This window comes from Zerene cesonia, chromosome 18, assembly GCF_012273895.1.
Source record: "Zerene cesonia ecotype Mississippi chromosome 18, Zerene_cesonia_1.1, whole genome shotgun sequence".
Classification (NCBI taxonomy): Eukaryota; Metazoa; Arthropoda; class Insecta; order Lepidoptera; family Pieridae; genus Zerene; species Zerene cesonia.
In genome coordinates, this window is record NC_052119.1 from 367,623 (window position 1) to 395,007 (window position 27,385).

Consider the following 27,385-nt stretch of genomic DNA (forward strand, 5'->3'; position numbering starts at 1 on the left):
ATTCAAATTCCTCTAGAGTTGGGGATTGAACTCATTGTTTGTATTGAATTGAGATGTTTATATATTATGCCATCAAAAATATCCTGAAAAAAAAACCCAAGTCTCACAGCTCAGTCTCTCTACCGTAAAAAGTTGTGAGATCCATGTAATACCAAGTCGGTTTACCTATTTAGTCTCTACTTAAAGACCTTCTGTCTTAAGTTATTACATAAGTTATTATGGTATAGAATTATGATATCTGTGCTATGGTATAGATAATATAGCCGACCTGTCAAATTTTGTTCAGGCTTTCGCTGAGTTGTCTGTTGTAGTAACTAGTTCAAATCGGTTATCGGTGGCAGAGCAAAACACCGAATAACCTCAAATTATCCCAACATTTAATATTTTTTTCATAGTTTTGCACAAAATTTAATTAAAACTTACTTTAAACATGTCATTATTGACTAGAACCGATGTGACGAGTGTTAAATTATATGATAATTTTATTCTAGCTGGTATATATTTTGAATAATATTTTTGTAAACATAACCTACATTTTTAAATTAATTGTTTTTAAATATTATTTTCAGGAATAGGTAGTTATATGCAAGTATATGCAGTAAATTCATGCAAATTATTGCAACGGTTACACGTGTTAAAAGGCCAAAAAATATATGGTTTCGTACCTTTGAAAACCGAATCCAAGATTTTGGTATATGGCGGAAAACAATTCACAATAGTTGCACTAAATAAGAAGGAAATCATATTTACTTGCTGTTTTGCTTCCATAGTTTGTGATGATTGGTTGCATTCGGGAATATGGTTGCCAAATAACAAAATTTCACTTTTAACTGCTCACAATGTGGTTCAGGTACCTACAATTTTTCTAATTCAAAATATATTTTTAATTTAAGATCCTTTTTAGACCCAAGGCTACAGCAATTCAATCCAAACGCTAGTGGATCAAGAATAGACAAGCATGAAAAAATTTAATTGTCTTTTCAGACTACCCAAACCTTCACATAACTATAACTATCAAAGATAAACAGATTTACGAATTTGATGTAACAGAAAGATCTAAAACATGATATATGCACTGTAGCCAGTGTGGATACCATGGGATTGGATCCTATTGAAGATTTAGTTAAAATTTTCATTGCTATAATATATTTTTATAATTCTATTATTATAGATATGGAATACAGAAACACAATCGCTAGAAAAACAATACAAAAACAAAAATAACTCCATACTCTATAGTGGCTTGCTTTTACCACTGAGCGAAGGCATACTGGTGTTCAGTGGAACTGTATTCTCAGAAGTACTTATCAGTTATGAGGATGAGGAGCCGATGCACTATTTGAGGGGACACAAGGTATGAAGATTTATAATGTAACTTATGTCTTATTTAGTAGACCTGGGCAGGTCACACTTAATTTCAGAGAATGACTAAAAGTCAGCAATCAACTTATTTTAAGTTCCTCAAATATTTGACAATTATTCCATTAATGTAACTATTCTTTTACTATATTAAATTCTTCGTGAATTAAGTTATATTTGAATTATAAAATCAAAAACTAAAAATAAACAATGTCAAAAATCTATTTTACAAAATTTGACATAGGAACAAAATTTGTAATGCAATCAGTATAAGGCCTTTGCTTCTCTTAAAAAACAAATTTTGGTCCCAATAGACCCACTAAGATAATTTATTGTAAATTATATGGCCAGAAATCATCACAAATTTAAATTAAGCTAGAAACTTCTAAATACTAATTTTTTAATTTCCTCTTTCCTGTTCTCATTATAGGGTGTCATATTCTCAATAAGCTGTGATCCCAAAAAAGGAGTTATAGTAACTACATCAGACGACAGATCAGTTCATATCTGGACCATAAAAAACAAAACTACCCACACTTTTGATACAAAAGCATTCTGGGAAAATGTTCACATTCATCCCCTGCATCAGTTATATGGACATGGTGCCAGAGTGATGCGTAATTGCATAGTAAATGATATAGTCATATCTGTTGGTGAAGATTCTGCAATATGCTATTGGGATTTTGCTGGTAATTTGCTTAAGAAAATCCCAGCTCACACAAACGCATGCATTTGGTCGTTGGATGCAAATGAAGAGCATCTAGTCACAGGGGGAGCTGATGGCGCTGTGATATTACACCCACTCTCAATTTTAGATGAATTTAATAAGAACAGTGAAATACTTAATTTAGATATTGACACGCCAAAGAAGATAGTATTCACTGCAAGAAGGAATGTTATAGCAATGAATGAAAATAATGATTTAGTTTATTATGATGTCGATTCAAAATCTTCAACCGCTTTCAAACTTAAACACGAATCGACGTACAAATTAGTCAGTGTATCGTCATGTAGGCAATTGATAGCTGTCGTAGACATGACGGGGAAATTTGATGTTTTTATCGAAAACTGCAAAGGACCTCCAATGATCAGTAACGTTATTGACACAAAGTTAGATATCGGCAAAATACTTTCCATGCACTGGCTATTGAATAGACATCTAGTGTTTTGTGCTGATTTGGGTAAAATTACCGTTCTCAAGCACAGTGGTAAGGAAATAGACGTGTATGCTGAATTCGAGTTGCCAAATTGTAAAGAGCGTTGGATTACGGCCTGCGCCCTCAGTTCAGATAATCTCATAGTAGGAGATCGTGTAGGAAATATACACGTATTTGTTCGCGGGGAAAAAACACCTATAAAAACTTTTAAACGCTTACATGGAAGATATGGTCCAACATCGATAAATGTACGGAATAATGAGTTTATTACCACTGGACGAGATGGGACCATGAAATATTTCAACTTAAATGCTTTATCGCATAGTTACAATAAAGATTTAGATTTCCAATGGGTTGAAAGATTTGTTGATACAAACGATAGGTACATATGTGGGTTCCAAGAACGGGCTTTTGTCGTTTTCGATATAAAAAATAATGCTAGAGCACTAGAAGTACCATGCGGTGGAGGCCACAGGTCCTGGGATGTTTTACGCTATATTAAAAATGATGAAGGAAATTTCGATGAATTTATTAGCTTCATTTACATAAAGGAAGCGAATATTCATTTAGAGAGGTTTAATTTAAATAAAATCGTTTCCAAAAATATTGTACATGGGACACATTCGAAAGAAATCAATTGTTTAATAACTCACAAAATGGATGATACATTGTTCTATATATCTGGTGGTGAAGATACTACGCTAAGGGTGTCCAGTTCAAATTCTGCACTAGAATTTAAAGATGAACTCGTTTTAAAACATTTGTCAAATGTAAGGGCATTAAAAATAAACAAATTGGACGATAGAACGCTGTTGGTTGTATCAGCTGGTGGCCGAGCACAAATATGCATAAATAAAATTCTATTTGATAAAGTAGATGGCGAAATAAGGGTAACCGCAGAAGAATTGGTCAATTATATGATAAATGGGACAGACAGAGAAAGAAGGTATAAAAAAATGTTCAGAGATGACGCAATAGACTTTAATCCAGAAACGAGAATAATGGATTTAGATAATTATAAAAAAGACGATAATACATATGAGATATTCGCTGGTTGCTCAGATGGAATTTTACGTATATTTCAATTTGATTTGAATTCTAAGGATTTTCATAAAATAAACGATGTGGTGTATCATGGTGCTTGTATACTGAAAACGAAAATCGTTGACGTCGGAAATACAAAACTTCTCTTATCAAGCACAACCGTAAGGGAGATTTCGCTCTGGAATGTACTGAATATATCAGATAGACCAATATCTACTTGCACGACCCACCAGTCGGGTATAAACAGCATTTGCGCCAAAGAGCTGTCTGATACTGAACTGCTATTGGCCACCGGTGGTGACGACAATGCTGTGGAGCTTTTCCACTTTGAAGTGACGAATGATCTTTTGAAAAATAAATGCTGTTGGTCGCATTCTGGCAGCCATTGTTCCCAAGTGACAGGTGTCATTGTGATCGACAATCTGTTGGTGTCGGCTGCCATAGACCAACGAGTGACGGTGTTCGAGTGGTCTATTGTCGATGGTCAGATTAAATGCGACTTTAAGTCGCAAGCGTTTAGCGACATTGCGGATGTCCAGGGCATAGATCTCGTTGGAAGTGATGAGTGAGTATTGGTTTACAAGATTTCTTTTTTATTTTTTACAATGGTTTTTAATTAGGCAAAAGTATCCCCTTCTTCAATTGTTCCTCTAAATTGCGTATAGGGATGGGAATAAGTTAGCAAAAGTTATTTGAAATTAGGACGTCAGATTTCAGGACGAATTGTAAAAGATGTCATTGCCATATTTCTGGATAAGCATCCAGAAATATGTACAGGGTATAAATATATTTTGGCATGCGGGTCTTTTAGCCTGTCCTAAATGAAAAATTATACCATTTTCTATAGAACTTTTCTATTCGTATTGAAACTAAAGCCGTCTACTTGACTCATGTAGAATTTTTAGAGTTTAACCATTAAAATGTTTATTATTATTTAAAGAGAAATACTATTATGACGCGGGTTCGAAGGTACCCCTTGGGCATATAAAAGCGAAAAGAGTAGAAGAAATTCTATTCCTTAAGTGGAATGTTGAGCGGCCGTGTGGTCAGCCTTCGCCAGAGTACGGCGAGGGACGCGGGTTCCAATCCCGCTTCATGAAATGATGGAAAAATGTATGTGTGATTAATGTTTTTAATTTTTTTTTCTATTTACAGACATACCATCACACTATGTATATATGGGAAAGGTATTGAGTTAATGGAAATACCTAGACCGAGAAATTAATAGATTACCTATACATCATATGAAAGGATATAAGAAGTTCGCAAATAAGGTTCCGGTGAGTTTATTGTTGTTTTTTTTTAATAAACTAGCTTTTCCCGCGGCTTCGCACGCATTAAATTCAGAGTAGTTTAATAGATGTTGGTATTTGTATAAACCTTCCTCTTGAATCACTCTATCTATTATAAAAAAAACCCCATCAAAATCCGTTCTGTAGTTTTAAAGATCTAAGCATACATACATACATACAAAGGTACAGACGCGGGTAACGACTTTGTTTTATACTATGTAGTTTTCAGTAGAATTAATTTGCAGCGTAAATATTTAAGTGTCGACACCCTGAACTTATTTTATTATGCGAGCGAAGCCGCGGCCTGCCGCTAGTACATTCATGAATATAGTCGAGATTAGGCTAATTATTAACCAGTGTAAATAATAACAAATCTATACTTATTATTATTTAAAAGGAAGAGTATGTTTGTTTGAACGCGCTTATCTCAGGTACTACTGGGCCGGTTTCAAAAATTCACCGTTTTATATACAGTACGTAATTCCTGAGTGCTATAGGCTATATATAAACCACGGGGGCAGTCGGGGCGGATTGCTAGCTATCATAAAAATCAATCTCAATTTCCAATATACATATTAGATTAATATGGGTTTTAACTAATTATCAAAAAAAAAATTCATGTTATATTCTTGGTCTCTATACATGAGTATATGAATATAATTCTTCAAAGTAATAAAATTGGTTAGCAGCAAGTTTATCACACGGCTGATAGGCGACGATGTTAATTAAATATTGATTGTATTTCAATTAATTAGAATAAACGTGTTTATAATTTTACGGTGACATTTATATGCCTATCCTTCCTTCGTCCCCACTGATATTATTAAAATAACTCTGTCTCTCCGCCACTCCTTTATGTCAAAACTACTGGATGAAATTTGGCCCGAACCGAGAACGAACATTGGTTAGTTTTTATCCTTGAAATGCCACGGGGACGGAAATTATGTTAGCAAAGCCCCGCGCTGACTTTCTTTTGGTTTAATATGTAGAAAAAGCGAGCGAGCGAAAGCTAGTGAATCCAAATAATAACAACGTAAAACATTTCAATAGCGCGATTCAGAAACAGAGTAGCTACAATGTTTTTAATTTTATATCGTATCACACTCGCGTAATCCCAAACAATTGGATATAATAAAATAAAATAAATAAATTTATCTAACGCATATTATAAACTATAATCTCACAATCGTCGATTTGTATAGAAATGTCTAGATAAACATACTTTATCTGCATTTATCCCGCGATCCTGTTATCTTCGGATTTATCTCGGCATCGTGTGCAAGTAACATTGTCTAGATACCGTTGCAATAAGTCTTTACTTAACTGCATAGGTCTGATAAACTATGAATGACCTAGACAGACTAATTTGTACAATTGCGCCAAAACACAAGGGGGTTGGAGAAAGACATTTTAGAATGTGATATTGCTATACCATCAACACTGCCTAAATATCACAAAAATCTCTTTTGTGGGAGTCGAGCGCGCTTCGGCACGTATTGGGCCAGCATGCGCCCGGGAAGTACCACACCCCCACAGAAAACCGGCGTGAAATAATTGCATGCTACTGTGTTCGGACCAGACCCTTCCCGGTCCATTCCTTCTTTCCAGTCATCAATCTTTTCCTCCACCTCTGTGAATGTTAAGGGACGGGGGTGATCGCTTACCAACATACAAACCACCAACTCAGTTGCCCAATATGACATAAAAAAAGGGTAGAAGAAATTCGATTGCTGCGTTTACCTTTAATTATTTGTTACTTCTCATAAGAAAAATTGTTATATAATACTAGCAAACCCGGCGAAATCCGTTTCGCCACCAGATGGCTGTAAGTGAAAAATGATTTTCCCGATTTTCTGTTCTGAAATTTTTCCTGAATTTTCTTAGCTATAAACCTCACGGAGCCCGAGACCTTTCCAACGGATGCAAAACCTTGGAAACCGGTTCGTGCATTCTGGAGTTATAGCGTCAGGAAGGAAAACCCGATTTAGTTTTGTATAGTAGATTAATATGTCAGAATAACAGTATACAAATGTTGGTTGACCAAAGGTATAAATTAATAAATAGCTAGGCTAGTCATTGGTGGCCGAGTGGTAACGTGTCGCCCCGGTATGGCGAATGGTGCAAGTTGAAATCTCGCCTCGCCATCAATTTTTTTCTATTGTTTATAATTCCCAAATAGTATAAAATTACATAAATGTAATTAATAAAATGTAATTAAGAATTAAAATTCTATTAAAATCTAAAAAAAAAAAATCATCGACCAAATGTCATACCTATCTGTATAAACTGTTGTTGCGTAAAAGTGTACCAAACATCCATACATACATAGTAGGATGAGTGTTACAATATGATCCTTTATTTGAGCTTCAGCTACCTTAGCAAAAACATGTCTAAAAATGCCAAACCGACATATAATAACTAGCTGTGCCCCGCGGTTTCACCCGCGTAAGTCCGTATCCCGTAGGATTAGAGGGATAAAAAGTTGGCTATATGTTGTTCCAGTTGTCCAGCTGTTTACGTACCGAATTTAATTGCAATCGGTTCAGTAGTTTTTGCGTGAAAGAGCAACAAACACACACACACCCTTACAAACTTTCGCATTTATAATATTTATAGGATGTATCTATTTATTTATTTATTTATTTATTTATTTATTTATTTATTTATTTATTTATTTATTAATATAGTAACAAGTAATTTACAGGTTTTACCCCAAAGCCTTACATGTATCGTCGCTTTGTCTCCTTAGAATCAATGGCATAATTGTTATTCACATGTTACATAATATGTATAATTAAAATGTAAAATTTATATTATTTTAAAAGAGCAACTACAGTTTCTTGCCGGCTCTTCTCTATAGAAACTGCCTTCCCAACCGGTGGTAAATGTTATAACTGTGTAATAAGACGATTCAAAAGTGCTTCTATAGCAAGTCTAGTTGAATGAATATATGTTTGAGTTTGAGTTTGAGTTTAGGAGCAGGAGATATTATTTACTTAAGGCAGAAATATAAGAAATCTGTAAATATCTTACCTACAATATCTTACGTTCAAATAAGATTTCTTTTACGGCAACTAACATATGCTTGATCGCCTTGAACCTACAAGAAAACTGTAATCGTTGTTATAAGTAGAAGGAGTACGTAAACAAACTCGCGATAACTCTGAACACAAACGAGGGACCCAAATATTCCGATATCAACACAAAAACAAGCGTTTACGTCGTTATGTCCGCAGCCATTAACGGAAATATTTTCCACGATTGTCCGACTAAAATTCCTTTGTTATCATGTATGGTAGTAAGATGCACACTGAAATGTGATGAGAGAGAATTTATTTTGCAATAGGTTCTGTCGTTAAAAAAACATAATTCATATTCATAGTCTTTTGGATCTAAATAATGGGTTTTACTTCGCAATTGTCGGGGAGTATTGAAAGGATGGTTTTATGGATTTTGAAATACTGAGATGTTACAAATTACAACAACTAATGCATCAGAAAGACAAGTTTTGAATATCTACAAGTCAAAAGTTATCTCAAAGAATAACATAAACAACGCATTAAGAAAAATGTACAAATGACAACCCTATTTCCTAATGAGACAGATTAAGTCAAGTTTTTCCTATACTGACGAAAAATTTACTAGTGACAGCCCTTGAATTTAATGTCATACATTAGTTTCCATACTTGCCAAGAACGTGGAAATACCAGCCCTATCCTGACAAGAAATCTCACGTGATCTATGGAAGGTACAACAACTCACAAATGACAGCCCTATAATATAATATCATACAAAAGAATGCTCTATATTTGCCAAGGATCTGGAAATACCAGCCCTATATAGCCCTCACACGTAGAAAATTACGTGTCAAACCCTACAAAAACTTCCACGTGACAGCCCTATTCTCTTATATCACAATGATTAGATACAAGTCGGTATATAACGAAAAGATAACAACGTCCACACACAACCCAAGTCGTCTGTCGTTGTATACGCTTGTGTTAACGAGATTTACAACTGTAAGTTAAAAATATTTGTTATTATTTATAATATAATACATAATAATAATGTCTGTGAACATTAATAATAGGTTTATAATTTTTATAAATTCAGCAGTTGAATTTTAATTAAAATAATTTTTATATAACAAAATCTCTATTAAATACTTTGTATTGTTACCTCTTCATGGATGGAGTTAGAGTAAATTAAATAAGTTATTGTAATCAAATTATTAAGTGATTAAACGTGGAGCCTGTGGAATTAGTCTATGCCTTATAAATACATAACATTTTTTATATAAATTTATTCAATAAAAGTAGGACAACGTATGAATATATAAAGAACATCTTATATATAAAAGTCGATTGCTTTTCGTTAGTCTCGCTAAAACTCGAGAATGGCTGAGCCAATTTTGATAATTTTGGTTTTGATGCATTCATAATAGTCCAGGGAAGGTTTAAAATGTAAAAAATACGGATAAATGTTTCGAATAAAGGTCAATGGCGTTGCGAAGTTCGCCAGGTCAGCTAGTTTTTAATATAGAGTTTTATTGTTTGTGATCCCAAAAAATATATCGTTAGAAAATCTTTACGCTTTGAAGTATCTTCTCGCTAAAAGTGGAATCGTTTAGTTGATGTAGCCGGTTTGTGTTTTGGCGTTATGGTGTTATGTGTCAATCTTAAAATCGTAAATTTTAAATAAACAAAAGAAATACTGAAAAATTATTTACATCTCGACATGTATGACAAAGAGCATCTGTTGAAGTTAAAGACTAGATTAGATTAAAGAAATTGACATAGTTTAGTAGATGTTTGCATTTTTATTATAATAATAATACGAATATATATTACTAGCTGCGCCCCGCGGTTTCACCCGCGTAAGTCCGTATCCCGTAGAAATATCGGGATAAAAAGTGGCCTAAATGTTATTCCAGTTGTCCAGCTGTCTACGTACCAAATTTCATTGCAATCTGTTCAGTAGTTTTTGCGTGAAAGAGCAACAAACACACACACACATCCTTACAAACTTTCGCATTTATAATATTAGTAGGATAGGATTAGTAGGATTTATAATGGCGCGAAAAACAAGGTTAATCTTTAATGTCTCAGGTCTCACAGGAATTTGTCATTTAGAGTTTAATGTAACCGTGCTCATTGCAAAGTGTTGGAGACGTCGGGACAAATAATTAATTGATATAAGTTTTTATTTTCCAAATGTATAATACTCACATTAAATCAAAAACACAAGAAAATACTAGGATATAGACATTTAGTTGTGCGTTATGCTTTGTTTACATAAATCGTTAGCTAGTTGTAACGCTTACAATAGGTCGATATTTAGAAAAATACATCAAAATACAATATACTTATTGTATGTTTCGGTTTTTTGTTGCTTTTCCATTATCCCAGAGCTTCTTACATTTCCTTTTCTACTGGATTGCCTGGCAGAGATTGCTGTTAGCAATAAGGGCGCTTCTTGTACAAACGATGCCTTTTTTGTTTATCGTTTCACTTGTTTCTGTTTAAATCTAATATATAAAAGTCTCGTGTCACAGTTTTCGTTGCCATACTCCCCCGAAACGGCTTGATCGATTTTGATGAAATGTTTTGTGCTTATCCGGTACCTATGAGAATCAGCCAGCATCTATTTTTCATACCCCTAAATGATAAGGCAGAACAGCGTTTGCCGGGTCAGCTAGTCTATACAATAAAGTATTATAAATAAATCAATATACGCTGAAAAAATACACACGCCACCATATATTTGGACAAGCGAGCAATCATAGTAAAACTTGAACTTTAGCGGCGACTAGTTTTCGATCGCCGCGTCGATAAAGTACGATGATCCCGATGGAAAGTTGTGTTATCAAATAGTTGACCGACAACTGTGTGTCGGTCAGTTGTGTTTGTATGTCGTTGTGAGAATGCATCGTATATAAATTGGTGGGAGTCTAGACGTATCCCCTGGCGGTATTTTAAGTGAGTTTGTTTGAATCGTAAGAATTGCTTTTTATTTTTGAAATGTCCAGGGATTTTTCTGTTTCAGTCAATTTTTATAAATTATCATTTTTAATAATATCGTATTATATTATATAAATATTACTGCGCAGTCGTCAATTCACGAATGTAATTAAAAATAGTTAATTACGATTTAATATAAACTAAGAGATTAGAGAGGTTTTGGTTTAAATGTATTCTACTGAAGTGACAATGCCAATTTTGTATGTAAGTCCCGGTTAATTACAGTAGCGTGCCTGTGTAGTGTATATCCTAATATATTCGGACATGCAGACCTGAATAGTTTTTGTTTTGAACTTATTCGAATTTCTATTCCACTCAAAACACTTTCAGTATCATTATAATCATGAAACGTTTATATTATAACATAGTAACATAATCTGGGGGGGGGGGGGGTACTTTCCCCCCTCAGAAACGTCGCTGTCCGGTGAACTTTGTCGTAGGTGATTTATCTTTCTTTCCTCTTTAATTATTTGCTAGTTGTTACAGTGAATACTTACGCCAATATCGTGTAGGTATTAAATATATATTTAATTTAATTCCATCAATCTCATTTTGTATTCAATGCATATGGCAGCGAGCGTAAAAAGTAGTCTCTCGACAGCAAAATAGAGGTAGATATTTGCTGTCCACGTCACTGTTATTAGAAAGTAATTTATAATAGACTTTCAATTAACTTTTTTATGTTGGTATAACCATATTACTCTCATAGATTGCAAGGTTTACAATGTAATGATACGAATTTATGTGAAAAGGAGCCCTATATATGAAGATAGGACAAAGAAATCAGGACCTATTATTTCGTTGTTATGTCTCGATTGTTCCAGATTTGACGAAGTTAACTTCTCAAAGAAGCATTTTAGGCCAATTTCTCCCCTTGTCCGTATGGCATAATTTAACTTTCTAATTTTCGGTTTCTTTTAACTTCAGCTGTTCATACGCGGCTCAATATTTACATCATCATCACCATCAGTACACGCTCCCACTGCAGAGATACAGGCCTCCTATTAGAGTTCAGGCTTTAATCCATCACTCTGGCCAGGTCCGGTTGGCATTTACATATTGTTTCAAATTTGTACCATTGTCCTGTGATAATATTTATTAACACCCTTCTTAGCTTCACCTACATGTTTGCTTATAAACGACTCTTTTAGACTCGATTTTAATTATGATCCACTTCAAACAGTGAGAAACAATTTAATATTATGCACTTATCGACGATCGATGACATTAAAATAATTTCATGAGTTTATCTTATTATCCTGATTAAATAATTTCCCTACTTTTATTCTGTGTTCAGAGAGAGTTTATAAGAATGACGATTTCATAACTGTTTTTCGTAACTTGGGTCATTCATGTCTTACCTAATCGCTACTTTATCTTCTGATACAAATACTCAACTATAAGAAATCTTGCTGAATTTAATGAATGAAAAAAAGTGTCGATTTGAATTTATTATTCTCTGGATTTAATTAAGGATCCATTTCACGGTGTGAATTCGCATCAATTATCTTAAATAATATATTATCTAAATGGTTATAAACGTTTATCAGATAAAATTAACTCGTTTATGGTCTACATATTCATTAAAGTAGTGATATGGGTTATGTTTCTCTTACTGTTACTTGAATTTTTGTTTTTTTCTTTTCCTTGGTCAAAACGACGGTCGTCGGAGTAAACTTGATTCTAATTTATATAATTAATATATAACTCGGGTAGAATATTTTTTATCTAATTGCCTTGTCATATTTCAATAAAGATTTAAAAGCAGAATAGAGCCTGTGCCTTTGGTTTTGCTTAGAGTAAAGACGCTCAAAGGCACCTCTTAGTACATATTAACTTCCACATAGAATTGAGGTCAAAACAGGTAAATGGCCAACAACGTTGTTGCATGTACACGATTTCTGTTAATAACATGATTTTCTCTAGACAATAATCGATTCTACGATCTAAGGCTTAAACCTGGCTATGAATAGAATTTGAGGTGGCATTTAAGAGTCAAAATAATACATTTATTTTTCATATTTGTCATCTATGAGTCACATAGTCATAACGATAAATGATGGACTGTACTATATTCTAAGACATTTAAATATTACGTGCTCTAGAGTTTATATAAATAGATACATATTACTAATTTAATATGTACGAAGTCATCGCCTTATAACTTACATATGTAATGAAATTTTTATGACACCCAATAAATATTTTGATAAAATAAAGTTGTGTGCAAAAAATCTTTTCCCGTCAATCGAACGGACTATCGTGTAGTGATAACCGGATAAAATTGGTCTCTCTATGAGATAACGAACGGACACACACGGAGCTGGAAGTTTAACATGATTATAATCTTTGGAAAAGCCCATGTCATAGAATAAAATGTTAGCTACTTTGAGTATGTTGGAAAAGATATGATAAATAAAACGTGGTACAGATAAATAAAACTCCAACTCATGTAAAGGAATGCTGCGAACTATTTTTTACACGCTTTTTATTAGCTTCACCAGTATGTTTGTATGTTTGTTTGTAACCAACTTCTTTGGGCGCGATTTTGACCCACTTTAAACGGCCAGATTTCGTTCAAACTTTTTAGATTTATTGAGGACCGATGACAATACACTAATTTGATAAAATTATTCCAGTTTTCAATTTGCAAAATATGCTTTTTGTTAATTTATATAATTTTCATCTATAGTCGATAAGGTAAGAAAATTAATTAAAATTTTCGTCGTTCGAGTCGTGCAATAGTTTAAAATTATAAAAACAAGCTATTATAAATAATCCAAACTAAAAAGTAGAAAATAAATAATAGTTTAAAATAAATAATAGTTTAATAAAATTAAAATAAAAATAAAGTAAAATGATTTTAAATAAAAGTAAAATTATTTTATTTAAAAAAAAAGCGTGGGGTGCATGGTGTCAATGGTTATAGATATTTTATTGAGAGATATGAGTAGAGTGATTATGATTTCGATAATATCTTAAAAAGCACCCCACGGTTTTTTTTCTATAAAATTATTTTTTTTTTACTCACACTATTATTAATTTATATTCATTGAAAATTTTAACACTATTTTCTTAATTTAAATTCATTTAAATTTATTTTCTATTTTTTAGTTCGGTTTTCTAAAAAGCGTGTTTTTTAGTTTTTTTAAACTATTATTTATTTATATTGAAAGTCCTAAGAGGCATTTTTTAAATCTAAATCATGTCACTCTAAAAATTAACTCATATTTTTACTATATAATGTAAAAAAGTCGCAGTGTACGGCATAGAGATTTCATTATTTTGTCCTTAAAGAAGATTAAACGGCGTAATATGTAACAATTGCCTCATATACCATAAACAAGGGATTACACTTTCTATATTGCGTTCATTATATAATACTAGCTGTGACCCGCGGTTGAAACCGCGTAAGCGTGCTGCGTAACCGTATCCCGTAGGAATATCGATATAAAAAGTGCCTATGTGTTATTTCAGTTGTCCAGCTATCTACGAAGCAAAATAGTATTATTATTCACCAATAGATGTCAGGAAAAAAAAACACGAATAAAACACGAATATGACATTATTTCAGTTGTCCAGCTATCTAGGAAGCAAAATAGTATTATTATTCACCAATAGATGTCAGGAAAAAAAAACACGAATAAAACACGAATATGACATTTTCTAAAAAAAATTCCTAGCTAGATCGATTTATCGCCCCCGAAACCCCCTGTATACTAAATTTCATGAAAATCGTTGGAGCCGATTCCGAGATCCCAATTATATATATACAAGAATTGCTCGTTTAAAGGTATAAGATTTCATAATAATATTGAATTTTGAGTTGAGATAGGAGATATGTAATCAATGATATTGTTGATTGACACCGCGAAGATATTTCGATCACTTATTAGTAATCGCATCTGAGATGAGGTAATTGGCCATGTAACCTATGATGTCACTTTGGTCCACGATGCTATCGTCCCTTTACGAGCAAGCAAGGGATGGACCATCTTATGTTAGCGGTCACGAACGACCAAAGAACAAAAAGTAGATTTTGCGTAAGGGGTGCTTTTCCGGTCAAAATCAGGTACGTAGTAGGACGTTATTTACGTTATTGTTAGGTGTTATCCAAAAAATGTTGTCCTTAAAAACGTATGGTTCAATCCTTTTACTATTTATTATTATAACGACAAAATAAATACATCATCTCTGAAACTCACGGATCTTGAAACTGTATCCTGGTGACAGATGGACAGAAAAATGGTCAGCGCGGTCTTAGCAATAGGGTCCCGTTCTACCCTTTGGTTACAGATCCCTAAACATCCAGCGAGCAAAACCGTGCGCTACAGCTAGTACCGTTATCCGTCCATTATGTTATAATGATTGTTTCATTGCCTCAATCTTTATAGCTAAGCGGAGAAGTTACACGACAAAGATCCGAGGATTATACCACCTCGCCCACATTCTTGGAAAACTTATTCAACGGTTTTAATACATTTTCCCGGTATAATCTTATTAAATAGCAGTGTCTAGTCACTGGTGCACCGTCACGTAGACAGTTAATTATCCTGCGTCGAAGTAATGGATTTATAATGGTATGTCCACGTCGTATTAAAACTGATCGTGGATCTTTGAAATGTCTACGACCTAATATGATTGTTGTAAGCGGAAACTGGTTTCAAATCAACTTTTATCGGTTTTTTGATCGCGTGATATGAATGACTGATTTTGTAATTTGAAGTAACAAAATTTTACCCTCTCTAAGGGTTATTTTAAACCCTAGGTCATAGAAAATGACTTTTCATAGCCTAGTTTAGTTTTTCATTAGCATAGTTGCTTTATATACTAGGTGTATCCCGTGGCGTCACTCGCGCGGTACCGGGATTAAAAAATAGCCTATGGGCTAATCCAGACTGTATATAATCTGTACCAAATTTCATAAAGATACGATACGCTGTTTTCATTTGTGACTATAATGGAACGATGTTCATGGTAGGTAAAGTCGGGTGCAGTTAGTAGCATGTTTTCAGTGGTTGGTGTAGTTTATATTTCGGGTTATATACAAAAACATTGACCTGTCTTTTAATTGTATGAAAACAAAAAATCGTAAACTAATAAAGGATCGTTTCATGTTAAGGATACCCGCCAGTAACGAGGTTTCCCAATTAGTAGTTCCCGTTGTCGTGGTATTTTCGTGATAGCAATCCTTTCTCGAGTATCAAACTACTAATTTACTCATTATCAGGCCATATTTTTACCCCCTGCAGAGACATAGGCCTCCTATGAGGGTTCAGGCTGGACTCCGTCACGCTGGCGAAGTGCCGGGTTGGCAGATGTCACATGCCGTTGACTTTTGATTCTTGGACGTTTTGCTCACGATATTCTGATAGATGGATGTGTAATAACTACTTCTTGTTACTAGTAAATATAACTAAATATAAAAAAATGCCGCGGCAATTAAACTGATTGAATAAAATGATAAGGAAATATATTAATACTAGCTGCGCCCCGCGGTTTCATCCGCGTAAATCCGTATCCCATAGGAATATCGAGATAAAAGTTGCCTATATGTTATTCCAGTTGTCCAGCTGTCTACATACCAAATTTCATTGCAATCGGTTCAGTAGTATTTGCGCGAAAGAGCAACAAACACACACACACACACATCCTTACAAAATTTCGCATTTATAGTATTAAGTAGGATAGGATGTCATCGGGATTTGCGGTATTCGTTCTATGTGAGACTTATTCGATGAAATTTAAACAATAATAATTGTTTGCGAAAATTTATTGCAAGATGAGTGAGTCTTGCTTGGTATGACCATTCCGAAACGGCTCAAAAATTGTTTTTTACTTATTCGCAGGCTCTACATCTGTATATGGATGTGTGAGCTTCGCTAATCTGGTTTCTCTCAAAATGCCTCAATAGAGTTCAATGATAGGGTGGTCTTATTAATTCTGACATGGGCTTAAACAGATTAAATGACAGTCGCGTCTATAGTTACTTTATAGCTTCATAAATTAGCTTATGTGTGCGTATTATCACACACACTGACTAAAGACAACTAAAAAAATACGTAATTTATTTCAACAAATAAAAGTCACCGACCTTCCTGGGGGGTGACCGAGCAACCAGCTTTAAAATGGGACGAAATTTCAACACAAATTCTTTCAAAAGGAATCACGCCATCGCTTGTAAACTCACGGAGTTATCGAGTATTGAAATCGAAAAGAAAATACAATCGAATTAAACGCCGTCTTCGTTTTTAAAAGCATCGGCTGAAAAAAACGTAACCATCATAACATATTGTTCCTTCCGTCTATTCGGAAATCACGCTAGACCTTATTGGTATAAAAAACGTAACTATGGTTTCCCATCTCTATGGGTGACGTCATCAATGTTTATATATATCCGACTAGTGGCGGCCGTTATCTGGCAAGTGTCGGACGTGTGTGCGCACGCGCACATTGATTATAAGTGAAGTTACGTAGATGAGGTATGTTATTTTGAATGTAATGAAGTCGGTTTTTGTATGGCTTTGTTAATTTTATGATATTATAAGATCAATCCATATTTTTGGTGCTTTTTAAATTTCGTTATAGTGTTTACGAGAAATACGTGGTGTGGCCAACTTATTGTGTGTTAAAATACAGTTGTGAGGATTCAAACTCGCCGCGTCTTTGATCTTACCGCAGCGTCCTCAATATGTTTTTATTCAACTTAATTGTGTACATGAGAAAATGAAGCTAAGTGCCTGAAATTACATCAAAATTAAATACTCATTGTTTGAGCTATTGATTTTTGAAAATTGAATTTATAATGCAACAACAATATGTTTTTTTAGAGATGTTTTATTCCAATTGAGAATATATGAATTATTTGTATTTTAATGAAATTTAAATCTATAATAAAATCGTTTTTTTTTTTTTAATTGGCCAATGTAGCTATAAGAAATGATCTATGGCAGATTTATCTCAGTGGACGAGTCATAAAATTTTAAACATTGTTATTATAATAAATTAGAATTATCAAAAAGACACAGCTAAACACATTTTATTTTTTATCAAATATCACAGCAGATTCCAGTCTCATCATTTTCCTCAAAGTTACTGTTAATTATTTCATCTATCATTTATAGAGTCTTGATTAAAATATGCTGTTAATAAATTGGTTATTTTTAGAAATAGCTTTTGGTTTAACAATTATGTCTTTGTTTTTGAAACTATAAGCCACTAGCTGCGCACCGTGGTTTCACCCGCATAAGTATTCCGTAGGAATATCGGAATAATAAGTTGCCTATATGTTATTCCAATTGTCCAGCTATCGACGTATCAAATTTCATTGCAATCGGTTCAGTAATTTATGCGTGAAAGAGTAACAAACATACACATACATCCATCCTCACAAACTTTCGCATTTATAATATTAGGATATCAAGTATCAACTATCTCAAATTTAAGGCTGTTTACTGTCTAGCTGACCTGGCGAAATTCGAAACGCCATCTTTATATTTTTTTTATTAAAAAAAGTAAGTTCGGTTAAAAATCGAAATTTATTTTTATCGATATTAATTGATTTAAAATCCCATAGACAATACATATGCACTACAATACGCCCGATGCCTGTCATTGTTTTTTATCTCCCATGTAATTGGCGCACAGTTGACCTTACTCAGATATATAACATAGTAGATTTACGATTTTTAAGCCATTAAGCGAGCTGTGGAGGATATTCAAATGTATTATAATATAGTCACATAGAATGACTTTGTTGTAATGTTGATGTAGCTATATAATACCTATTAATACTGTAAATGCGAGAGTAAGAGTTACTTTCATCATTATTTCAGCAGTCTTGTCTCTTTTTCACACCTAAACCACTGAATCGATTTGAATGAAAATTTTGTGGCCCAAGAAAAGACATAGGATTATACAATTGTATTATAAGTTTACCATGAGTTATACAATTTAAATAAGTATAAAGTCAGTTATAAAAACACATTTTTTTTTATGAGTTTGTCACCGGTTTAATTAATACACACTTATTAATAGAACCAATACAAGAACAACTCCAAACTTTCCTCAGATGTCAGTAAAAGTGAAGGCAGTAACGGAGCCGGTGTGGCTCGGCGAGGGACCGCACTGGTCGCAGGAGGAGCAGGCCCTCTACTTCGTGAGCATCTTCGACCAGACAGTGCATAAGTATGTGCCCAGCAGTGGGCGACACACCAAGTCCAAGTTGGGTGAGTGGGCAGAATAGCTTGTCTACATCTTTTTAATTTACCCTTTTAATCAACTTCAATAATGGAGAAGGTTATCAATGCGATTGTTTTCTGTTTGTTATCTTATACTGGGTGAACCGATTTTTATGATGTATTTTTATTTGAAAGCTAGCGCCGACCATGTGGTTACATTTCAATTTGTGTTTCTAGTTCTGAGAATTGGAAGGCGGTTTAGTTTTTTGTTAAAAAAAAATATATTCTAAATTATTTTTTTGTTTTTTTTTTCTTATATATATAAAAACATTACCAACATTTATCAAAACTCTTTTTATTAAGATTAGAAAATTTATTCATATGTATTTTGTGAAGGTTGCACCTTCACAATAACAAATTTTTTCCAGCAATTTCCAATCACGAATTCGTTTATCGCAATAAAATTGATTACATTTCGCCCCTTTTCCAGACGCGATGCCCGGCTTCATAATCCCCGTAGAGGGTAAAAAGGACCAATTCGTGGTGGGGCTGAAGCGCGAGGTGGTCGTCATACAGTGGGACGGCGAGGACGGCACGGCGAAACGGCTGCGGACGATAACCGAGCTGGACAAGCACACGCCCGAGAACAGGATCAACGACGCCAAGGCTGACCCCAGAGGCAGGCTGTTTGTTGGTGAGAGGATTTTTTGTAAAAAAATATATATTTTTTGTGATTTTTTGTGTTGTGATGGTTCTTAATCATCTCAATAGGTGGCGTGGGGTGCCCCTTAGGCGCATAAAACCGAAAGAGTAGAAGAAATTCGATTACTGTGGCGGGATCACGGGTGGCCGAGAGGCTAGGCGTTGCTACAGTTTGGCAAAAAACGCGGTTTCGAATCCCGCCTCGTAATCAAATTTTTCTATTCTTTCCAAAAATTTGTTGTGTATAGTTTTCTTAAACTAGGAAGCTTATTGGACAAGTCTTATTTTACTTTATTAGATGTATTCCAGTCTTCTCTATTGATTTGTACCTGAAGCTCCCGTCTCTATTGGAAAATATTGTTTTAATTATAAAGATATGATACCTCAATAAGATCAGTAAAATCTACACATTTTATTTATTTATCGCGGAACAGTTATAGATAAGTAGTCTGGATTAGCACATAGGCTTCTTTTTACTGGGGTACGACGCGAGTGACGACGCGGGTTACAACGAGTCTTTTTATCATATAATTAAATCTTTAATTTCACACATTACAGGCACAATGGGCCACGAGTATGAACCGGGCAAGTTCCACTTGAAAAAGGGCTCCCTCTATCGCGTAGACCCCGACGGACAAACGCACAGAGTGGTGGACAATATCGATATATCGAACGGGCTCTGCTGGGACGTGAAAGAAAAGGCGTTTTACTATACAGACTCTTTTGAGTACGCAGTCAGGAGATACGACTATGATATTGAGACTGGCAACATTTGTGAGTGTTTTTATTAGTTAAATGATTAAAATTGTTATTGTGTACAACCGCTCCACCCCGGTTTCGCTCGTGATACATATATATCCGCGGTGAAAGGATTTTATAAAACTGACTTCTAGTTACTGACATTAGAAGCGTTCAAACAATTCTTCGTCTTTATATCATTACTATAGATTACGATTGTTCGTCAGAGAAAAAACTTTATTTATGGTGGCATGTATGGTGATGGACAAATATTTATAATAACTTTTGACGTGACAACGTCTTAAATTAGGTTGCGGCTCGGAGTCACTCATGAAAAAGTGTAACGCCCGGTAACGTTACGATGAGTCACCGAACTATGATCGGTCCGCCGCGCGCGCAGCACTAGAGTATTAGGCGCATTGAATCGGCGCGTGCTTGTGTCTCTGTCTCTGTCTTTTTGGTAAACAAAATATATTTTCTATAGTTAAAATTTGAGCAATTCTTATTTTCATTCAATTCCTTGTTCCTATTGTGCAATTTAATAATATTCATATCAATAAATATTCTACCGAGAAAAAGACGTTGTCACGTAAAATCTTCGCTCGTAAAACCGACTTTACAGGCAACCATTTTTTTTTTATTCACAAATTATATTATCTGCAGTGTAAATACACTGCTTTTATGCATACATTTAAATAAAAGAAATATGCATTGTACTTGTTATAAAAAAAAACATCCCCATAAATATAGTTATCGTTTAAAGTTGAAATACTTGAATATACATACTTTCATAATACTAGCGCTAGCATTACTTAATTCTTGAATACTACGAGGAATTCTATTGTGATGGTCCTTGTTCCATTATTGGACTTTTTTGTTTAGAAAGCCGGAAAACAGGCAATAGTTTGTTATAATAATTTCTCAGGGAACCCAGCCTCGTGTTCTTATGTATAAAGCATTTCAATGCTACAAACCTTTTTTTTTTCTTTATAAAATTTGTTATAATATACTTTCAGCGAACCGCCGCGTAGTGCTCTTATTAAAAAATGATAATAATTTTATTTTATATAAAATTTATCATAATAATCGTTCCAGCGAACCCCCGCCTGGTGTTCGTGTACAAGGAGCACGGGCTGGACGGTATCGTGGACGGTATGACCATCGACACGGACGGTAACCTCTGGATAGCCAACTTCGACGGTAAACAGGTGAGTAGGCTGCTTTCGGCCCTATATATATATGATGCCAGTTCACATGGGGAATACTGACGATAGTAATAAGTTGACATCTTATGTACGTGTTCAAGCAACAAATAAATTGATTTGTGTTTGAATTTGCTTTATGAGCTGGTGCCTCGCGTGTGGTCCCTTTTAAAGAACTGGATCGTTCTGAGAATCTGAAGGATTTTGTTAAAAATAACTGTTCAGTAATTCGGGCCTGGATCCTTTTCCTCACCCTCACAAGTCCATTACTTCTTTCAAGTCATCAATCCTTTAGTTCTCCCTTTCCCCTTAAAAGCGGGCAGTCCGTTCGGAATTCCAGAAGCACTACCTTCTGGCGAACCACCAGCTCGGTTGCCCGCTATGACATAAAAAAAGCAATAAATTTTAAAACAATGCATTTATCCTGAATCCAGGTAATCAAAGTAGACCCAAGAGCCGGCAAGCTCCTCCAAAAGATCCCCACCCCAGCTCTGCAGACGACATCAGCTTGCTTCGGAGGTCCAAACCTAGACACCCTATACGTGACGTCAGCCTGCATGAACCGTGGGGTGGAGCAGCCCCCACCCTGCGGGGCCACCTTCGAGGTGACGGGCCTGGGGGTGAAAGGATACCCCAGTGTTAGCGTCAAGTTACTGTAAAGTTTTAATGATGTATTGTAATAAAGATTGCCTGTATTTTGTGTTTTATTGTAATAAAGATTCCATATTTAATATTTTGAATTTTAATTTAAGAGCCCTATATTTTTTCGCCCCAAATAAACAATTTTGAATTTTGATTTTTTTATTGTTTTATGAAACACAATAAATCTATCAATTTTTTTGTTTTTATAGCATTGAAATGCTTTTTAAATTGTAAATTTTGAAACAATAGAAAAAAATAGATCATGAGGCGGGATTCGAACCCGCGTCTTTTTGCCAAACCGTAGTAACGCCTAGCCTCTCGGCCACCCGTGATCCCTCCTCAGAAATTGAATTTCTTCTACTCTTTCGGTTTTATGTGCCTAAGGCACATCCCACGCCATCTATTGAGATGATTAAGAATCATCACAACCAATATGAAACATTATTTCAATGATTACAATATGGTATCGATGGAACGCGGCTATGTTAAATTAAATTTTTCATTTTTTTATAGCATTGAAATACATTTTAAAGGGTAGAAAAAAAACTAAAAAAAATAAATTGATTAAAAAGGTAATTCGCAATTATTAATGCGCATTTACTAAATGAAAAGTACTTATCAAATTAAAGACAATGAAACAAGTGATATAACAAACTTTAATATAAAACAATAATAAACAATGATATGTATGTATATAGAACATGTTTCGTTATAACTTTATGCTTGCAATTTAAAATTATAACCTGGCAACCCAGTCACTCCCAACCCAGTTACCATATACGTACAACCGGCGGAAGGGTTTTTTTCCTTATCTATATTAATACATGCGCTGGTAACGAACAAAATATCATAATTAGGACCGCCAAATATCACGGAAGTCACTTGTTCCGCTGGTATGGGGACCTTTCTCATCAATTTCCCCGTACGGGGATCGATTTGGATCACACAAGACCCGTTGAAGACCGCGACCCATAAGTTGCCGTCCTTGTCTATGGTCGAACCATCCGGCAGACCTTCAATGCCGTTTTTCTTGAAGTCGAAGATAAACCTCATGTTAGCTGGAATTTATTTCATTTAATTCGAATCGATTATATTATGTTGTTCTCATTTTTTTGAAATATTAATAGCAAATGTAACGAAAGATATAAATGACCGTTTAGTTTCCAAATATCTAATAAAAATTGAAAGAGTTTTACTATGAGATATGTAAATAGTTGTTAATAAATATTAGTTTAAAAAAAACTAAAAAACACGCTTTAACAAAAATCATATTTTGCAAATTAAAAAATGGAATAATTTTATCAAATTAGTGTATTGTCATCGGTCCTCAATAAATCTACAAAGTTTGAACGAAATCTGGCCGTTTAAAGTGGGTCAAAATCGCGCCCAAATAAGTCGGTTACAAACAAACATACAAACAAACATACAGGTGAAGCTAATAAAAAGCGTGTAAAAAAAGCAACATGTAACATGTTTTGAATCATATTTCCGTCTTAATACTTACAAATTTCTCCGGTTTCCACATTATAATCATATCTCCGTATATTGAATTCAAACGAGTCAGTGTAGTACATGGCATTTTCCTTCAAATCCCACGCAAGACCGTTGGATATACTTATTTTGTCACAGAGCTTCACAATGGCTCCGTTATTATCGATGCGGTAGAACGAGCCCATGTTGCTTACCACTTGGCCCGCCACTTCGTGGCCCATAGTCCCTGGAAAATATTAAATTAAATTATGTAATTATAATACTTGTCTGAATATAAGTCAGAACAGAATAGACAAAATCGTAAAAATACGTCAAAGAAAAGAAGATTCTGTTTATTTTTCTACTATTGCATACTTATTACGCCTATTTTAAGAATTCATTATTCACAGTAAAGGTTAAATAAAACAACAAACACAAGGTCACAATTAGGTTCGGTAGATGTTTAACAGTGATCTCAAGATCAACCCATCAAGAGGCGTTCACTGAAATACAAAGTGTATCAGACAATTAGAGAGGTGGAAAAAAAATACTTCAAAGTCACACCAGCAAAAATTCTCCCACGGGGGTCGGCTTTTCCATCATTAATCCTGGTGGGCGCGTCTACATCCTGGTCCACCTTCCCCAGGACCTTCACTACGTTAACTTTACTTCCATTCTTTCCGTCCCACTGGACAATCTCGAAGGTCTTTTCTTCACCAACAATAAACTGGTCTGTGGTACCTTCAACGGGAACCATGAAGCCTACTCGGCCATCTGAAATTATTTGTTTATGGTTAAGGGATAGATAGTTATTATATAATCTGCGTTTGTAAGCCTACCTGGCTGAACTGATTACCCGTACCCGTTCATACCGTGTTATCCATTCATTGATAATAGCTTCGGTTATAATCCAAAAGGATTGTATTAGAAAAACAAACCCAAATTTATAATTTAGTAAACTGAATTAGTTTCTAAGATGAAATCAACAAAAGCAAATACAGAGATCTTTTATTTGTTCTATGATCCATCTATCTGTCTGATATATGCTTTCACGCTTAAACCACTGAACCGAAAGGGTGTAGATATGCTTTCGACGAGAAAGCAAACCTTGATGCGACTTAAGAAATGAAATATAGTCCATATTGGAGATTTCTAAACCTCGCCATACCAAAGGACGAGCGCGCAGGTGAATCCGCGGGCGGAAAGCTAGTAGGTAATTAAAACAACAAACAGTATTGCATAAGATTAAATTCTACTTCTTGAAGAAATCTGCTTCATAACAAGTGGGCGATTATAATTCAATGTGAAATTGAGTAAAGATACTACTATCAATTGAAGTTCAAGATATCTGTATTAAATTTGTACTTAACATATTATTATAGGTAGATATATAATATTTTATCTAATACAACGTATACACATAATCAACGTATATTCTCAATTCGACTGTAGGTATTTTTTGTGTTTGTTAGAGCAATTGAAAGGGAACCGATTTTGATGATGTTTGAAGGCTCCCCTGTGGTCCCTTTTAAATTTAGTTTAGTTCTAACTTTTGAAAGCGGTTCAGTTTTTTTGTTACATATATTCAATATTCACTGAATCTTTCTACAGTTTTATTACGTAAATAAGTATACGTCGCCGTAATACTGGAAATACAATGTTAGATCTAGCACGGGGATGATCTTTAGCATGTAATTACAATTATTTGTGTTGTTTAAAATTGGTTTAATATCAGATTGGCGCATTTAAACAAACGAGTTCTTCAGGCCGTAGCCGCGGGCACAGCTAGTACGATATATTTCGAGTGTAATAAGCATTCATTCAAGACTCCACTTCTGATGCGCCATTGTACATCTAATGTACTTATAACTCATAATTGTTATGATAGGTCCAGGCTGACCTTGAAAACACTACGGCACATCCCTTATAAAATATACCTAGTTTAACGTATTGTCGCATACCATGTATTAATTGTATTTTAATTACTAAATAAAACATTTTATTAAAGGAATTTTAATACCTTTCTTATCAATTTTTTCCACAGCAAGCTGTTTTAACTATCACTTCATTTGCGTAAAAACGGCATAGGGACATATATATGTCAATAACAACATTTTTTTATATATAAAAAACAATCACGCCAGACTCATACATTTATTTATTTAAACATATTTTGTAAAATTACTGTTCTATTTTGATCTTGCAGGCAATTTTGTTGTTTATCGAAAATTAAAAAAAAGTTTTATAGCGGGTACCTAGTTGGCTAACAGGATCTTGTAAAAATTAATAAATAATTAACTTATTAAGTTATTTTTTTTCTCTTATTCATTTCATGTATTTGCAATTAATTTAATATAAATTATGGTATTGTACTGTTTTTAATGAATCTACATACCAAGTTTTCCTTCTGTGTGTTCGCCGGTGGAAGGTACATATTTATGGATGGCAGCTCCGTTGATATCAACAAAAAACAAGACCTGTTGCTTTTCATCCCAGTGTGGCCCTTCACCTAACTTTAGGGACTCCGAAATTTTTTCCACTTTCAACGACATCTGTAGTTAATAATGTATGAAATTTTATAGTTGTATATATAATATTTCACTAGCCCGCCCCGGTTTCGCTCGTATACATCAGCAGCTTATAGCACTCAGGCACAAATTAAATAATTGTTACTAAACACATGGATAACCGGTACTGTAAGTATATACAACTCTTACACTCCTAAACTATTAAACTCTTCAGCTTCATTTTGTTTAATTATTAGTGTCGAGTATAGACTTCTCAAACTAATAAAGCAATAGAAACTTAATGCTAATCATTTGAAACTATTTTTTAAGATACTTTTTTATCGTAGTTATGCTAATAAGAGTAAAATGCAATAACACAAAGTTAATCCAATAATAATTAATGTATACTCAACGCTAAAACGTATTAAAAGAGATATACTAGCAACAACAATAAAATTATTAGCGTATTAATAAAGAAAATATTCATATGTAAACAAGTTCATTAATAAAACAGTATTAAAATGCTTGGAATTATGTAACATACCGTACTCAACCGTATAATAATCCTGTTTATAAATAACAAATTCAACAATAAACACGGCCGTAACAACAGTTCGCCAACTTGCGAATAACTTCGCGTACAAGTTTAGACTTTAGATTCTTTCGAGTTGACACGCAATCAATTCGTGTGGTTGCACATAGGTATCTATTCATATCAAGTGCTCTGTGAGGTACCTATTACCTAGTATAGTATTATATTATCTGTGCTATTATACTTTTGCACGCTGTCTTTCACTGTATCTAGAGTGCATTAATATGTAAAAAATTTGGGAATTTCATTTCTCATTTGGTGAAGTCCTAGTTATGTGTCAACCACGTAATATTTTTTGCGTAATCAATAAAATATTGATGAATATTTTAAAGGTCTTTCTAAGAACAACATATCTTATATCTTTAAACGAGCAATTCTTGTATATATATATACATATAAATAGGAATCTCGGAATCGGCTCCAACGATTTTCATGAAATTTAGTATATAGGGTGTTTCGGGGGCGATAAATCGATCTAGC

General features: G+C 34.2%; 2 protein-coding genes across 6 annotated transcripts; one reads left to right on the plus strand and one right to left on the minus strand.

Annotated features, from left to right (window-relative positions):
- Positions 1-346: 346 nt before the first annotated feature.
- LOC119833863 (regucalcin-like) lies at positions 347-22,389 on the plus strand. Of its 5 annotated transcripts, XM_038358067.1 has the most exons (7): positions 4,002-4,125; positions 4,716-4,840; positions 18,944-19,100; positions 19,543-19,746; positions 20,313-20,528; positions 21,588-21,700; positions 22,129-22,389. In XM_038358067.1, exons 2-7 carry the CDS (start codon positions 4,805-4,807, stop codon positions 22,351-22,353), a joined length of 951 nt encoding a protein of 316 aa, XP_038213995.1. In that variant the 5' UTR covers positions 4,002-4,125; positions 4,716-4,804; the 3' UTR covers positions 22,354-22,389. The 5 variants fall into 5 exon arrangements, 4 of the variants coding, with proteins under 4 accessions (XP_038213995.1, XP_038213998.1, XP_038213997.1 ...); XR_005287982.1 differs by lacking the exons at positions 19,543-19,746; positions 20,313-20,528; positions 21,588-21,700; positions 22,129-22,389 and adding exons at positions 347-494; positions 570-850; positions 1,172-1,354 and having other exon boundaries at positions 1,790-4,125; positions 18,944-19,078; XM_038358070.1 differs by lacking the exons at positions 4,002-4,125; positions 4,716-4,840 and adding an exon at positions 8,809-8,871.
- Positions 22,390-22,972: 583 nt separating this feature from the next.
- On the minus strand, positions 22,973-26,958 carry LOC119833958 (regucalcin-like). The gene is made up of 5 exons (XM_038358208.1): positions 26,858-26,958; positions 26,202-26,358; positions 24,371-24,580; positions 23,841-24,053; positions 22,973-23,394 (listed from the first exon to the last, which is right to left on the minus strand). The coding sequence occupies exons 2-5, from the start codon at positions 26,356-26,358 to the stop codon at positions 23,054-23,056; spliced, it is 921 nt and encodes a 306-aa protein (XP_038214136.1). The 5' UTR covers positions 26,858-26,958; the 3' UTR covers positions 22,973-23,053.
- Positions 26,959-27,385: the final 427 nt, after the last annotated feature.

Bases quoted from the DNA above. Each gene is read 5' to 3' on its own strand.
- LOC119833958 (XM_038358208.1), bottom strand. From the start codon at position 26,358: ATGTCGTTGAAAGTGGAAAAAATTTCGGAGTCCCTAAAGTTAGGTGAA. The intron at 24,054-24,370 runs GTGTGACTTTGA...AATATTTTCCAG, and splicing joins CCGTGGGAGAATTTTTGCTG to GGACTATGGGCCACGAAGTG. The intron at 23,395-23,840 runs GTAAGTATTAAG...AATAAATTCCAG, and splicing joins TGTGGAAACCGGAGAAATTT to CTAACATGAGGTTTATCTTC.
- LOC119833863 (XM_038358067.1), top strand. From the start codon at position 4,805: ATGAAAGGATATAAGAAGTTCGCAAATAAGGTTCCG. The intron at 19,101-19,542 runs GTGAGTGGGCAG...CCCCTTTTCCAG, and splicing joins ACACACCAAGTCCAAGTTGG to ACGCGATGCCCGGCTTCATA. The intron at 20,529-21,587 runs GTGAGTGTTTTT...TAATCGTTCCAG, and splicing joins TATTGAGACTGGCAACATTT to CGAACCCCCGCCTGGTGTTC.